Raw genomic sequence first — 15941 nt, forward strand, 5'->3', positions numbered from 1 at the left:
GGCTCACCAGAGAATTTTTTTAATATTTTGAACTAAATTATAAAAAAGATGCAACATACCAAAATTTGTGAGATGCAGTTAAAGCAGTGCTTAGAGGTAAACCTATGGCTTTACACTCCTATATTACAAGAGGAGGTGCATCAAATGGGTGATGGGCATTGAGGGCACTTGTTGGGATGAGCACTGGGTGTTATATGTAAGTGATGAATCACCTGGTTCTACTCCTGAAGCCAAGACTACACTGTATGTTAACTAACTTGAGAATTAAAAAGAGAGAGTGAGAGGGAGAGGTGGAAGGAGAGGGATGGAAGGAGGGAGGGAGGGAGAGAAATATAATAAACCCCAGGTATTCATGAGGGGAAAAAAAAAAAAGAATGGAGTGCATTTTTACAGCACAGCCTTTACATGCAGGTTGGTTTTTTCCTAAATATTCTCTACTTTCCAATATAAGTATCATTATTATATTCCTCTTCATACAATGAGACCATTAAAACAAGTGTAAGTTTTTCAGGATACTACCTGGATTACTTTTTGGAATTTATCAGAGGATAATAATGTTGTGAATTATCTTTCTTCTTTCTTGATATTTGAGATTCGTAATGGAAATAGTATAATCTGTAAAACTGCAGAAGAGTAAGCAATTTAGGCTAAGTTAAACCTATAATTATACAGACAATAAATGTTCCACTTTGTGTTGAAAAAAAGAAAGAAAATTTTAATAGTCCTATATCAAATAAATTAAATATCAAAAACAGGGGTGCCTGGGTGGCTCAGTCGGTTGAGCGTCCAACTTCGGCTCAGGTCATGATCTCACAGCTCGTGAGTTTGAGCCCCTCGTCCAGGCTCTGTGCTGACAGCTCGGAGCCTGGAGCCTGCTTCGGATTCTGTGTCTCCCTCTCTCTCTGCCCCTAACCCACTTGCATCCTCTGTCTCTCTCAAAAATAAATAAAAATTAAAAAATAAATAAATACCAAAAACCTCCCCCCAAAAAACCCTGCAGGGCCAGATGGTTCCACTAATGAACTTTCTCAAACATTCAAGGAAGATATACCAATCTACAGAAACTTTTTCAGAAAATAGAGGAAAGAATACTACCAACATAAGGCCAATACAACTCTAACACCAATACCTGACAGACATTACAAAAGAATAAAATTATAAATCCATATCCTTCATGAACATACATGCAAAAATCCTTAACAATAAATACAGCAAACTGAATTCAATAATACATGAAAGGGGTAACATATCACGACTTAGTAGGGTTTGTCCAAAGAATGCAAGGTTTAACATTCAAAATACAACCAATGTAATTCAACATGCTACCAGAATAAAGAAAAGCCATATGACCATTTCAATAGGTATGAAAGGCATTTGATGAAATTCTTTCTACATCCATTCATGATAAAAACTCTCAGCAAACTAGACTTAACAGAGAACCTCCTCATTCTGATAAAGGGTATCTACAAAAGCCCTACAGCTTATGTTCCACTTAGTGGTGAAATACTGAACACTTTATACTTTTCCCCTAAAAATGGAATTAAGGGAAGGATGCCCACTTTCATCACTTCTATTCAACAATGTAGTGGAGATTCTAGTCACTATAAGGTGGGAAGGGACAGAAGAGCAAGAGGGAGAGGGACAGGAAAACTATTTGCAGATCACATAACTGTTTATATAGAAAATCCCAAGGCACTATAAAACTATTACCAATAACACGATTACAGGATGCAAGGTTAATATATAAAAATTAATTACATTTTTATATACTAGCAGCAAGCAATTGGAAAACTGATTTTAAAATATATAGCTTCCAAAAACAAAATATTCAGTATTAAATCTAACTGGAATTATCACAGTCCCCTACACTGAACTCTAAAAACATTCCTGATAGAAATTAGAGATCTAATTAATGGAAAGATACAACATTTTTGTGACTTGCAATGATCAATATCATTAATATGTCAAATCCCCCCAGATCAGGGCAGCCTGGGAATGAAAACGGAGGAAGGCATAAATTCCAAAGGGGCATGAGAAAACTTTTGGGGGTGACAGCAGTGTTCATTTGATACTGGTGATAACCTCACATGTGAAAACTCCTCAAATTGTAAACTGTATTTGACGAATTGTCAAATCCTACCCATTCGTCCAAATGACCCCTCATGAAACACTTCCTGGTCAAAAATCTCTAACTGGATAGGATTTCTCTGACTTTAAAACTCCCAGGAAATTCTAGTCACACCTATCTCTTGCAGGCAGCATGTAGCTCCTCCCACATAATGTACACTCTGTACATGTTTGTCCACTTGAAATAAATGTTTTTTTCAGTTCTAGGAGTTCGAAGAGCGGGCATGTAGATTACATTCCTTCCTCTGTTCACTTATACCTTTAAATGAATCCCCCCTTATTCAGACTCACGCAGGCACACAAGTGGGCTCTCTGAATCAACAAGACCACTCCATATGACTGAAACTGCGTCACAAAATAACAACAGAATGACAACAATCTGAGATATGCAGCAAATGCAGAATATCCTGCCTAGAAGAATGTCCTCTTTTCTATTTATCCATCTATCTTTCAGTTATCTCCCCGATTAAACCTGTAATCACCTTTGAACTGTTAACACACAACTTCAAGAAAAAGTAATGTGTTACGCCCCCATCTTTGTTCCAATAAAAGCTGGCTAATCGCAGAGTAGGTGTTTCTTTGCAGAGTCCAACACGCTTAAGGCAGTGAGTTTATATACTTCTATCTGGCCTTTACTCCTTCAAATAATTTCCACAGCAGTGCTTGGAAGATTTAAGCAAAACTATCCACAGCAATTTCCTCCTGATTTGCCTGCTTCTAGTGCTGTTCTCTTACAACTTACACTCCACACAGCAGCTACAGTGTTCCTATGAAAATGTAAGTCACATTATTTCACTACTTTGCTTATAGCCTTCCATTCAATGGCTTTCCACACCTCCCTCAAAGTAAAAACAAAGTCTTTATAAAGGCACACAAGGCGCTACACCATCTTTTTCCTGCTCCCACCATTTACTTCTCTGATGTCAGGTCCCACTACTCTTCCCTCCTCACACATGGCCACAGTGACCTCCTTGCTGTTTCTCAAGGTGCCAGGTATGTTTCTCCCTCGGAGCCTTTGCACTCGAGGGATTTCCTGGGCCTACAGAGCTGACAATCCACTTATATTTAAAGAAACCATGACCAGAAAATTAAATATTTAAGTTATAGTACAATTAATTTTAAAACTAGATCTCCTAACTTCCTGGTTAAATTCTATTTCCCCCCAAATCTTGTACTTAATAAAAGTGACACCTCATGACTCTGTAATATGACTTGATTGTGCTCATAATTTTACTATATTCTTAAACAAAAGAACTTTGAATAATTACATGAAGCTAAAACATAACACAGTCCAAACGTTGTTTTTTTCTTGTTTTTGTATTTAGAATTTCTATTTCCTACCACCAGCAGTACCCCATCCTCCTTCCCAGCTTTGAAATGTTCAGAAATTTTACATTCCTAACAGGGGCATTATTTCCTACTTACAATTCTTTCAAAGCACCTTACTTGTGCCAAGCATAAAACAAAAACACTTCACTATCCATAAGCAGCAGTCACATACAACCATTTCAACAACTTCTCTAACAGTACTAAATTTTGTCCACTTATTTTAAAACCCTGAATGAGGCACCTAGGCAAATACTAACCAGTGACCAGGAAGAGTCTCTTTCAATTACAAGAAATCTACTCCAAAAGATGTACCTTCAATCTACCAATTTAACAGTTGTGCCCATACACACCTTGAAGAGACAAAAGATTTTTTAAAGGATTTCCTGGATTGGATTCAATCAATTTCTTAGGTCAAAGGCTATGAACATGCAAGAGCCTGTGAAACAAACAAACAAACAAACAAAGGTGCACACAGATCTGAAAACACACACATACACTCCACTAGTAGAAAAGAAGTAAAGACACATAGTAAACACTGTCAGAACCCAACCACATTCCCCTCGGGTTCCTCTCTACCCTGCTTACTACAAACACCTCTACCTCTCCACCTGAGCATTTTTTTTCCTAACTGGGGAGCATGCTTTGGCTTTGTGCAGGGCAGGCCAGAAGTGCAGAAAAGGTCATGTCCCCGGTAGCATCATCACTCAATGGGGGAAGAGCTGATGGACAGATATCTTAGCTTGTTGTCCACAATTCTAAACCACCTCCCAACATTTCCCAGTTGGACTGCGCTCTTAAGTGCTCACAGTGGTAACTGACTTGATAATTGCCCTACTTTCCTAGTATCACCCCTCAAACTACCTGCACTCAATTCCTTGTCTACTTGCAGTAGAACTTAAATCATGACAAAGATCTTTTCTCAAAAGGAATGTCTCCTGGAAGAGACAGGAAATCTTCCTTTAATACAATATGCCTCAAATTTTATCTCAGGACCCCTTTGCAACTATTTAAAGTTACTGAGGCTCCCAAAGAGCTCTTATTTATCTGAGTTATATCTATTGATATTTACCTACTAGAAATTTAAACTGAGACAAAACTTATTAATTCATTTACATTGCATGCTAACATAGTTCTGTATGAAAAATACAGTCTCTAAACAAAAAACTAAGTGAGAAGAATGGATTTTAAATTTTTAAACAAACTGCTTTAATGCTCTACTTAATAGAAGACCACTGGATTCTCATATCTGCCTCTGCCTTCAATCTATGGTAAAATCACAGGTCATGTAACCTCTGAAAAATTATGAGTAAAAAAGACAAAGTTCTTTGCCTCAGTATTATGAACAGTTTTCACCTTGTGGGTCCCCTGAATGGGCCTTACACACAGAGAACCACTGCTTTAGCATAAGAGATTCCATGTAAGTAAAGAATAACTACAAAATAACTAAGACACATGATTTAGTTTGGGGAAGGGGAGGGCAATCAAAGCATGAACAGAGAATATGTTTCTGTGATTATCAATATGATAAAGGAAATAATTTACCATACTAATCTTCTGGAGTACTCATTCTCTCAAAGCATTTTTTTTTTTTTTTTAACAAAAAACTGCCCAAAACTGGAGTTACCTTTTCTATTCCTTAATATTTGGTTCCCTTGAAATAGTTCACTGCTTTGCAGTCTTCAAACAAAACTCTGTAGATAATATCCAGCTAATCTTGCTTTTTTTCTACACTAAGCAGCTTCCAGGACAGGGCACTTTTCAGTAATATATCCTTTGGCTGAACTGAACAAGCAAAGCCAAATTAAAAAAGAAAATAAATGCAAAAGGTCAAAGAGAAATGTATTTATTAATCAACGTAAGAACAGAAACTAATAGGACAGAAAAAAATGAAAGTTAGAAATTACTGTCCTTCTTGGACTCTTATGTTCCAGCCACACTAACTAGTCAGTTCCTCAAAACTTTGGGCACTTGTTTTAACGACTAGGCTTACACATGTGATTTCCCCTCACTCTCACATTGCCAACCACCCTCATCTGCCTTATTTCTGCTCATTTAACAGGCCTCACTGCAACATCAGCTCTCTGCTATATGGCCGCAAAGTTCTCAAAACCCTTCTCTTTAGAGTACTTACATAATTTATCATCCAAATGCTATTCTGAGAATGATCAGGGAACTATTAATTATGCTAAGACAACAAGCCATATTATGAGTTATCAGCTTAGCTTTCCTGCTTAAGAGCTTCGTAAGGAGAATCTGTCTTGCGTACTACCACTATTCCCCCGACATTTAGCTCTACGCTTATAAAAGGTGTACACTCACTCTCTCAACGAATGGCATGTATAATGCAAATTAAAGTAAAAGAGGAAAAATTCATCCAGATAAAATGACCTACTATGTTCTCTCCCAAATCCTGACACTATTCCACCCCTATTATCTTACCTTTGATCATGCCCTCGTATCTCATGCCTCTCTATCCACACCCCACCTCAACAGAATATAAACTTCAGGAGAGCAGAGAATGTCTGTTTTGTTAATTGAGGCTTCCCCAGCACCTAAAACAGTGCCTGCTCAGAGCAGGCACTCAACACTCAGTAATTGTGTGCTCAGTGAATGCTGTTCTGTGTTGCCCTGCTTATCTATACTTGAAAGCCAAACCATAGAACCCATATGAAGGTGCCCCAGATATTATGGTAAAACATAATTTCTCCTTCCTTTGTATACAATAACATGTCATATCCTTCTTAAGGATATGTGTTTGTCTTTCTAACACAAAAACACTTTGTCTTTGTGTTAGAATTCTAGGTCTTATCAGGTCTCATTATTCTTGGTATACCGTACATTTTAGCATAATGCCTGACACAGTATCTAGAGAACAAAGATCTGTCAAATTAACGTGGTAAAATGACAGCATTTCACAAAATTATGAGTATGTATTAAGAAACCTGATACTATGCTAATTTTCTAGAGAACTTTCTTATTCATATATATATCCCTAGCCCAGGCCATTGTCATTTCACAATGGCAACTCCATCCATTGAGGGGATTCAGAACAAGGCATCCCAAAACATGCCCCACTCCGGCACATGATTTTTGAGCTGAAGGCAAACAGGACCCAGTAGATTCAGTAAAAATTACTTTCTCCTTCACTGCCCAAAAGAAATGAGAAAGGGATCTGTACCAGGAAGTTTTTACCAGAGAAAACTTTTTATATCTGACTTTTCTGCACACCTGGGAAAACATTTATTTACCAAACATCTGCTCTTCTCTCCCCTTTCTGTGAATTGCCTTCTTCCTCTCTGAAACCCCAGACCACACTCCTTTCCTTAGCTCAGGGTGGTATATAAGCCTCAAATGCCTTTGAGCCTGATATCTTTGTGGGACTTCCATATACACATGTGTAATTAAATTTGTTTTTCTTGTATTAATCTGCCTTTTTATTACAGGGGGGTCCCAGCCAAGAACCTAGAAGGGTAGAGGGAAAATTAATTTTCTCTGCTACAGCATATTCCTTTTGCAAGGAGTATTTTTATAAAGAGCAAGTATCTTCCTTTTTTTTTTTTTTTTTTAATTTTTTTTTTTAACCTTTATTTATTTTTGAGACAGAGAGAGACAGAGCATGAATGGGGGAGGGGCAGAGAGAGAGGGAGACACAGAATCGGAAGCAGGCTCCAGGCTCTGAGCCATCAGCCCAGAGCCCGACGCGGGGCTCAAACTCACGGACCGCGAGATGGTGACCTGAGCTGAAGTCGGACGCTTAACCGACTGAGCCACCCAGGCGCCCCAAGAGCAAGTATCTTTCTTAACTGTTTGATTCCTTTCTCAACACTACAGGTTATCAAATCAAAATAACTTCCTTGATTCCAAGGCTTTAGGCTTTCTACTCCTTATCTAAATGTCCATGCCCTAAATTCTTCACTATTGTTAAAAGGGTTCTCAATTATCCCACCTGCACTTCCTACCTGCCACTCAATCATGCACAGTTTTCTCCAAGTGGAACAACTATTTCTAGGCAAAAAAATTCCACGCCAAGCTTCACTCCTCTTCCCAAAGGCCTTCCCAGGGCAGTATTATCCATATTGTGCTACTTTAGTTATCCTTGCTTGGTGTAACAGATTAACTAGTACTTGTTCTGTCATTTATAATCATATTCATGTCCCTAATTATGTGTCTATGTATGCATATATATTATACATGTATGTTAAATGTTAGGGTTCTCTTTTAAAATCAAGGACCATTAATTAGCTCGCAAGATATGCACACATAAGAAGAAATTTGATTCAGTAATGTGGTCTTCAGCATAGTACATACTAGTGGCAGGACAGGACAGTTGTAAACAGCACAGACTCTAAAGGCAGACTACCTGGGTTCATAATCCTGGTCTTGGTACCCAGTGGTCTTAGTACCCTTTGACAACTTACTCAACATCTATACCTATCCGTTTCATAATTTGGAGTTACTATAAAAATTACAGGAGTTAATATACATAAAATTCTTTAAAGCATCTGGCACATACACTCAATACAATTATCTATTATTATTACAATGTTGTCTTAGCACACAGATTTCTACAACAAATCATAAGCTGGATGGCTTATCAACAAATGAAATGTTATTTCTCACAGTTTTAGAGGCAGGGAGCCCAAGATCATGGTGCCAGCATGGTCAGGTTCTGGTGAGAGCCCTCTTCCAGGTATTCTCATGGGTATTCCCACATGGTACAGACAGCTGGCTAGCTCTTTGGCCTATTCATGTAAAGGCACGAATCCCATTCATGACAGCTTCATCCTTTTGACCTAATTACCTCCCAAAGGGCCCACCTCCAAATACCATCACACTGGAATTAGGCAGGGTTTCAAACATATGAATTTGGGGGGTTTTTGGTTGTTGTTTTTTTTTTTTTTTTTTTTTTTTTTTTAACGTTTATTCATTTTTGAGAGACAGAGAGAGACAGAGAGGGGAAGGGGCAGAGAGAGAGAGGGAGACACAGAATCTGAAGCAGGCTCCAGGCTCCGAGCTGTCAGCACAGAGCCTGATGCGGGGCTTGAACTCACGAACTGCGAGATCATGACCTGAGCCGAAGTCAGACACTTAAACGACTGAGCCACCCAGGCACCCCAAACATATGAATTTTGGAGGAACACAAACATTCAGTTCATAGCAGCTGTCAAGACTTCTATCTTCTTACTTTATAACTGAGGATACTGAAGCTCAAAAAATGTCTAACAATTTGCCAAAAGTCACAAGAACAAGTAAATTGTAAAGCCAGAAGAGAAACACAGGACTCCTAGTAAAGGAGCCCATTCATTTCACCATGCTAAATTTTATTCAATATATTTTTAAGGTCTACAGGTCCATTTTATGATAAAAGTGGTAAGAAAATGGAAGAAATAAGAAAAAGGAAAATGAGAGACATTTATACTCAAGAATTAAGAAAAGAAGAAAGGGACACTGTAATGATCAGGCCAGAACATGGGCTTCTGTTCAAGTAAATAGAGGGACAGGGAGGTGGTCCAGAGAACTGAGTTAAGAATATTAGGCTGGAAATAATGATCATGCTTCATTTTTCATTTAGGACATAAAGACATTGTTACTTGCATTTTTAAAAATTCTTTCTCTTCAGCAGTTTAGAAAGCCAATTCTGTTCCACTACAAGCTCATCTCTTCAAAAATGTGTGAAATATTTTGATTTTTCACATAGAATTCTGATGTTTACACATGGAAAAAAATAACAAATTTCAGAAATTTAATAAGAATCTTTGAGGGATGTCAACATATTTGCCATCTACATTTTAAAATCTTTTAAAAATTTAGAGGTGTCCAACTGGCTCAGTTGGTAGAGCATGTGACTCTTGATCTTGGAGCGCTGACTTTGAGCCCCATACTAGGTGCAGAGATTACTTAAAAAAATAAAAATAAATAAAATCTTTTAAAAGTTTCAACTTATGGGTCATGTTTAGTTTTTGAGAAAACTTTAAATACATGAAAATCACATTCAGAACCATCACTATTTGACTGTCTTACACATTTCCTTAGATAAGACCCAACGGTCATTTAAAATACAAACTCTGTTCTAATAAAAATATTACTACCCCTCTACTCCCAAGAAAACCTCTAAATGAAAAATATAGACATAACCAGCTTGTCAAAGCAATAAATTTTGTTTTGAAAGATTATCGTTTAGAGAATTTGTTAAACAACATCTGTCTCCCTGATTATATGTACTCTGCTTACGGCTAGAATTTTCTATATAGTTTCTCTCTTATGGTAGCAACCAATACAAGCTCAGGCCAAAATAATTATCAACAGTACTAGCCAAAAGGCTCTGGTACTGGATATTTTATGGGACTATACTACAAAGATAAGTTGTTGAAGTTTTTACACACATTTTAGCTTAAAATGAAAATAAAAAGATAAACATCAGAAAATATGTCCAAAATTCAAGAACACATGCTTTGTATGTAAAACATACTTCTGTAATCTGAATCCTTTATTTCTATAAACTTCCACTGTAAACTGGACAATATGGTCTTCAGAAAAAAAAAAAAAAGGACTCTCAGAGTGATTGCTCTAAGAACTATGAAACAAGAATAAAATTTAAAGCTGATACCCAAAAGAAATGCACAGTTGTCAACCCAACAATCAATTCAAATTTCCAAAAATAATTCAAGTTCCAGGCACTGCAGAAAAAGAACAAATGGTTGAGAAGACCACAATTCCTCAACCCTCCAAGATATGCATCCCTGCTGATGCTCTGGGTTAACAATGTGGATACCTCTCTCCTTCCTTCACATTCTGGCAAGAGATGCTAAAAATCTTGTGCTCCACGTTCTCACACAATTAAAGTCCATGTGCTAAGTCTCTTCTAAAAGGCGGAAGTGGGAGGGCAGGAACTGAGGTTGGTTCCCTCTCAAATCATTACATGCATAGTTCATCAGCATCTCAATCTTAAAACTGTTAACAGAAGACCATCCCACCAATATGAAACTTTAATTTCTTAAACTTTGGTATGTACAAAACCAAAAAGTGGGCCTAAGAGTTCACCTCTAATTCCATATAGCTTGGTAACTGGAGTATCAAATTCCTTCTGCTGGCTCCATAAATCTGCCTCACTAAATCCCATTGCACCTATACTTCATGAGCTCGCCTGATCCCAACTTAAACCCTCAGCTTAATTAAGGTCCTTATCTTTAAGATTGAAAAGTTTTATCTCTCTACCAGGAAGGGGCATAAAACAAATTTATCTGACCAAACAATTACCCAGTTTCCTTTATCTTATCTTATTCCCTTTGCCCTGATTTATTCTGAAAACACTTACTGATACTTATAAGCTGTGAAAAATACTAACACTGGAGATACAAATATATTTTCTCTGCTCTTAAGGGATCACAGTCCAGGGAAGGAGACAAATATGGAAACAAATAATTTCTACCAAGTATGAGAAATTCTATAAAACAACTTTGTAAAAGTTCTACAAGAACACAACGAATTGAGGAAAGGTTTCACAATGCAGTTAACGTCTGAAATGAGTCAAAGAATAGTAGGGTAGAATGGGGTCTGTATGTGTTTTAGCTGAGATGGAAATACAGAATGAGGAAAGCTGAAAGGTAAAGTTAATGTCTGATGATAGCCAAAGTGCTGACTAAAAGTATGTTACAATAAGTATCCTAGGATATCAACTAGAGCTCCTTTTCTCTTTCGTTCTTGCAAATTCATTCTAACCATAAATTCCCAAGAATGATCTTACAAACAACACAGAGGCACAGATTTTGTACACAAAATAATTATTCCATGGTTGGAAGCAAGAAAAACCATTTTGAAAGCCATCAGGAAAATTCAATGTAATCAGACTGATTCTCTGCCGTGAAAAGGAACAGCTCTGTTACATAAAACCAGTCCTCGGTGTTGGAGATACAGAAGAAAGAATAGCAAATTACAATTCAAGAGACCTGGACTCAAGTCTATGGGAACAGTTATGCCATAATTACGAAACAAACCTTTTACTTAATTCCTAAACTGCCTACCTCACTCAAAGAGTTATGAAGATCAAATAAAATGAGTCTGAAAGTGCTCTGTAAAAACAGAAATGCTATACAAATAAAATACTACCTTCATTAAGGTTGTAGTTGCTATATAGGAAATGAACTTTAAAAAGCTGTACTGCTGACATAAACCCTGCCATATTCAATTTGTGATAAAGAGCGTTTTACCCGTTCTACAGATCGTGCTCTCTTCTTTGGCCGAGTAGGCAGTGCATCTTCCTTCGGATTGGTGTCTATTGCCCAGTAGGACCCCTAAAGGTAAAGAAAGAAATATTAACAGTATATCACAGCAACTCTATAAGGTTAAAAATGGATTTTTACAATCTTCTGCTCCAGAAGCAAATATTTTGCAGATACAACAGTGGAAAAGTAGCATGAGAAGAAATACTAGCTTTGCACTGAGAAAAATAAGGTTTACATGAGAAAAAAGGTCCATTTACAACTAGATTATTAAAGAGGAAAAAAAAAATCACAATCTGAAGTAGTTAAGTCCAAGAACTTCTGCCACAGCCAAAGAACAAATGAACACACTTTTTAAATATATACTAATTCTTTGGACACATATGATAATTACAACAGCATATGACATTCAAGTCTGGGGAGAGTTTTATATATATAAAGATACTACAGTTTCCATACTCTAGGACCTCAGAAATCTAAATGGTAAATGAAACCATTTATATAAAGACAAACTGCTTGAACACATTTTATATAATAAATGCATCCTGGAGAGCAATGGTCTGTACATAAATCTTTTATTGCTTATTGTGTTAAAGCTTTTTAATTATTTATCCTCTCTTAGATACAAATTCTCAAGACCACTCATTTGAACATACATATTTAGCACCTACTGTGTTCCAGGCACTCAAGAATTGGGACTCCCTCAAAAAATATTTGAAAAGTATAGATCATGAAGAAACCAAAGCTCAAAAAGAGAAGTGGTTTGTTCAACCAAGGGTATGAGAACCGGGACCAGAACCAAGGCGTGCTTCCTTTCTCCCTCAGTTAACTTGTTTATACACACACACACACACACACACGCACACGCACACACACGGGAGGAGGGCAAGGAATGAGGGAGAAAGTAAAAGGAAGGGAGGGAGATATGCATTTCAGAAACAGAAATACAATGCACATCCCAGTTTTATAATTTTACAATTAATCCAGTGTTAAAAGTTTAATCTTTGCCTCTATTACTTCATTAACATTCTCAGGCTGTTTTTTCAGGCAGTATTTGACAATAAGGGGAAATATAGCTCTCATCTAACAATCCTCATTCTTTGTGTCCAACATGAATTATCTGCTTATCGTCTTTTAAGCATACGTACCATGTTCTTTCACACAGCTTTGCCTACCCTACATGCTGATCTCAGTACCACTGACAAACTCACATTCTACCTTCAAAACCCAGCTCAGATCCCATCTAAAGGAATCCTTCCTCTGATCCTCCTACTAAATTCATCACTCTCTCCCTCTGTAAGATCTCCACACATTTTATACATTTAGACCACTGACTGCACTTTACATTATAAGCTTATTTATAGGTCTGTATCCTTTCTGGGCTGACTGAGTTCCTTAACGGTAGAAACTCATTTCTATATCCACTGCGCCAGGTACAATGTCAAATACATAGTAAGTACTCAATAAACATTTTTTGAAAAACGAAGAAGAGCATTTGAACAGTGCCAACAATTTTAAGAGTACAGGGTATGATACCAGGTCTTCCCAGGTCCTAGTCTATAAAGGTACCTCAACTTAGCACTCATTTCATCACCCAGCCATTACTGGAGGATTCATCTCTATCTTTTCAAAGTAGTCACTGTGGTTTCAGCTAATGAATCTAGCAGACCTGATATAAACTTGCCAAGAACCATGTAAAATGTAGACACTACAGAAATTAAGCACTAAAAATGAAAACAATGATTTTTGAGTAGGTTCAGCTAGCAAGTTGCAAAATAAAGAAGGAAAAAAGTTTTATATTCCGTTGTTATAGAAGTTGAAAATTAAAGCAGGAAGACAAATACCAACACTTGTTGAACAATAGTTTAATGTTCATGGAAATGACAAATTCCAGTGTTTCATGCTGTTTTCATGGTGTACACTTGTGTGTTAATCTGGGGAAACGGTTCACTGTCCAAACTTCAGACTTATTAAACATTTTAATAAAACTATTTTTAAAAGTATCTATTCTTCCACACAAAATATGATGGGTGTAGCTTATCACAAAGAAAAAAATTGTTCATACGCCTAACTATTTAGGATATAGTCACAAAACCCTGAATGCCTAAATGCAAACACAAACCGTTGAAATTCACAAAAGAAACTGTAAAATCGTCCACCTTAGGTAGCTCTTGCTAACCTACTGACTGAATTTCATCTGCAAAATCACAGGTTTGGATTAAATGACCTTAAAATTTCCCTTCACAAATGAAAACCACAAGATACCACTTCACACCTATTAGGACGTCTATTATCAATCAATAAATAATAAATAAAATAAAATAAAATAAAATAAAATAAAATAAAATAAAATAAAATAAAATAAAATAAAAATAAAATGTGCTGGCAAGGAAATGGACACACTAACAATGCAAAATGGTGCAGTCACTGTGGAAAATGAGTGGCAGATTATCAAAAAATTAAACACAGAATTACTATGTGATCCATCAATTTCACTTCAAGGTATATACCCACAAGAATCAAAAACAAGGACTTGAACAGATATTCATATCCTCATGTTCACAGCAGTATCATTCACAATAGTTAAAAGGTAAAAGCAACCCAAATGTCCATCAATAGATAGATAATATGTGGTGTATACATACACACACACATACACACACACAATGGAATGTTATTCAGTGTTTAAAAGGAAGGCAATTCTGTCATATATGCGATAACATGAGTGAACCATTATGACATCATGCTAGGTGAAGTAAATCACAAAAAGACATGGTGTAATTCCACTTACATAAAGTACCAAGAATAGTCAAAATCACAGACACAGAAAGTAGAATGGTGGCTGCCATGGGCTGGGGGATGGGAAGAGGAAGAATTACTATTTAGTGGGTGTAGTTTCAATCTGGGAAGTGAAGGAGTTCTGGAAATAGATGGTGGCGATGGTTGTACAACAATGTAAATATGCTTAATGCCACTGAACTATACACTTACATGGTTACAATGATAAATTTTATGTTCTATATCATACCACAAAAGGTCCCTTTCAGCTACCTTTAAAAAGCAGTTATCTTTGTTCTTCCTTAATAATATTTCTCACAGAAACTGAACTGCCCAAATATAACCTATCTACAAACACACATTTCATCGAACTTCTTCCCAGAGTAAGGCCTACTACTCTAGGCTCATGTGCAACAAGTAGGAAACAACAGTTTATTGTTGTGATTTTATTTTTAAAACCAACTTCATTGGAGTATATATATTTTTAAATGAAGTACACCCATTTGAAATATACAGTTCAAGGAGTTCTGACAAATGTATACACTCATGCAATACCAAAATCAAGATACAGAACATTTCCATCACCCCAAAAGGATCCTTTTTGTGACTCAGCAAGCAATTCCCTTTCCTTTGCCCCCACCTCCATCCCATACAACCATTGATCAGCTTCCATTATAAATTATTCGCCCTTTTCTAAAATTTCACATAAATGGAATCAACCTGTCAAACTATTTTCCACACCGACTAGCAATGCATGAGTTCAGCTGCTCTATGTCCTAACCAACACTTAGTATTTTAAGTCTTCAAGGACAAACAATATAGTGGAAGTTGTCATTGTAACTCAGTGATTTTTATGTGTGCTTCCTGAATGAATAATGATAGTAGGCAGCATCTTTGCATGTGCTTGCCATCCATGTATCATTTTGCAAAGTGTTGAAAACTTTTGCCCATGTTTTATTTGGATTATAAGACTTTGGGTTATTTGTATTCCAAGAATTTTTTAATATTTTTTGAGTAACAAAAGAGATATAGATAGAAAGATAGATAGATATAGATATAGATAGATAATATATAATAAATATTTTCTCTCAGTCTGTGGTTATCTCTTCATTTGTATTACAGCATCACCTAAGGAGCAAAAATCTTAAATTCAGCAAGTCCCAATTATCAATTTTCATTTTGTGGTCTGTGCTGTTTGTCTAGCTTCAAAAAATACATTTGCCTACTCCAACATGGCAAATATTTTCCTCCATTTTCTTCTAGATGTTTTATAAAATAGTCTTAATTTTTATGCTAAGGTATCTCATCCACTTAAGGTTAACTGCGTAAGTCTGAGATAAGGATCAATATAAATTGAGTCTATTTCTGAACTCTATTCTATTCCATTGATCTACATGTCTATCCTTATACCAATACCACTGTGTCTTAATTATTGTAGCTAGGTAGAAAGTCTTGAAATCAGGCACTACAAGTCCCACAACTTCATGT

At 36.5% G+C, this 15941-nt stretch overlaps 1 protein-coding gene across 3 annotated transcripts in view; it reads right to left on the minus strand.

The window, feature by feature from the left end:
* The window catches only part of FOXJ3 (forkhead box J3), a 147140-nt gene that overhangs the window by 48020 nt on the left and 83179 nt on the right, over positions 1 to 15941 (minus strand). For all 3 annotated transcript variants that reach the window (XM_042950255.1, XM_042950254.1, XM_042950256.1), the window contains one exon: positions 11664 to 11747. In XM_042950255.1, the coding sequence (XP_042806189.1) occupies positions 11664 to 11747 (84 nt within the window). The remainder of the gene's footprint in view (positions 1 to 11663; positions 11748 to 15941) is intronic.

This window comes from Panthera leo, chromosome C1 (genome assembly GCF_018350215.1).
Source record: "Panthera leo isolate Ple1 chromosome C1, P.leo_Ple1_pat1.1, whole genome shotgun sequence".
Classification (NCBI taxonomy): domain Eukaryota; kingdom Metazoa; phylum Chordata; class Mammalia; order Carnivora; family Felidae; genus Panthera; species Panthera leo.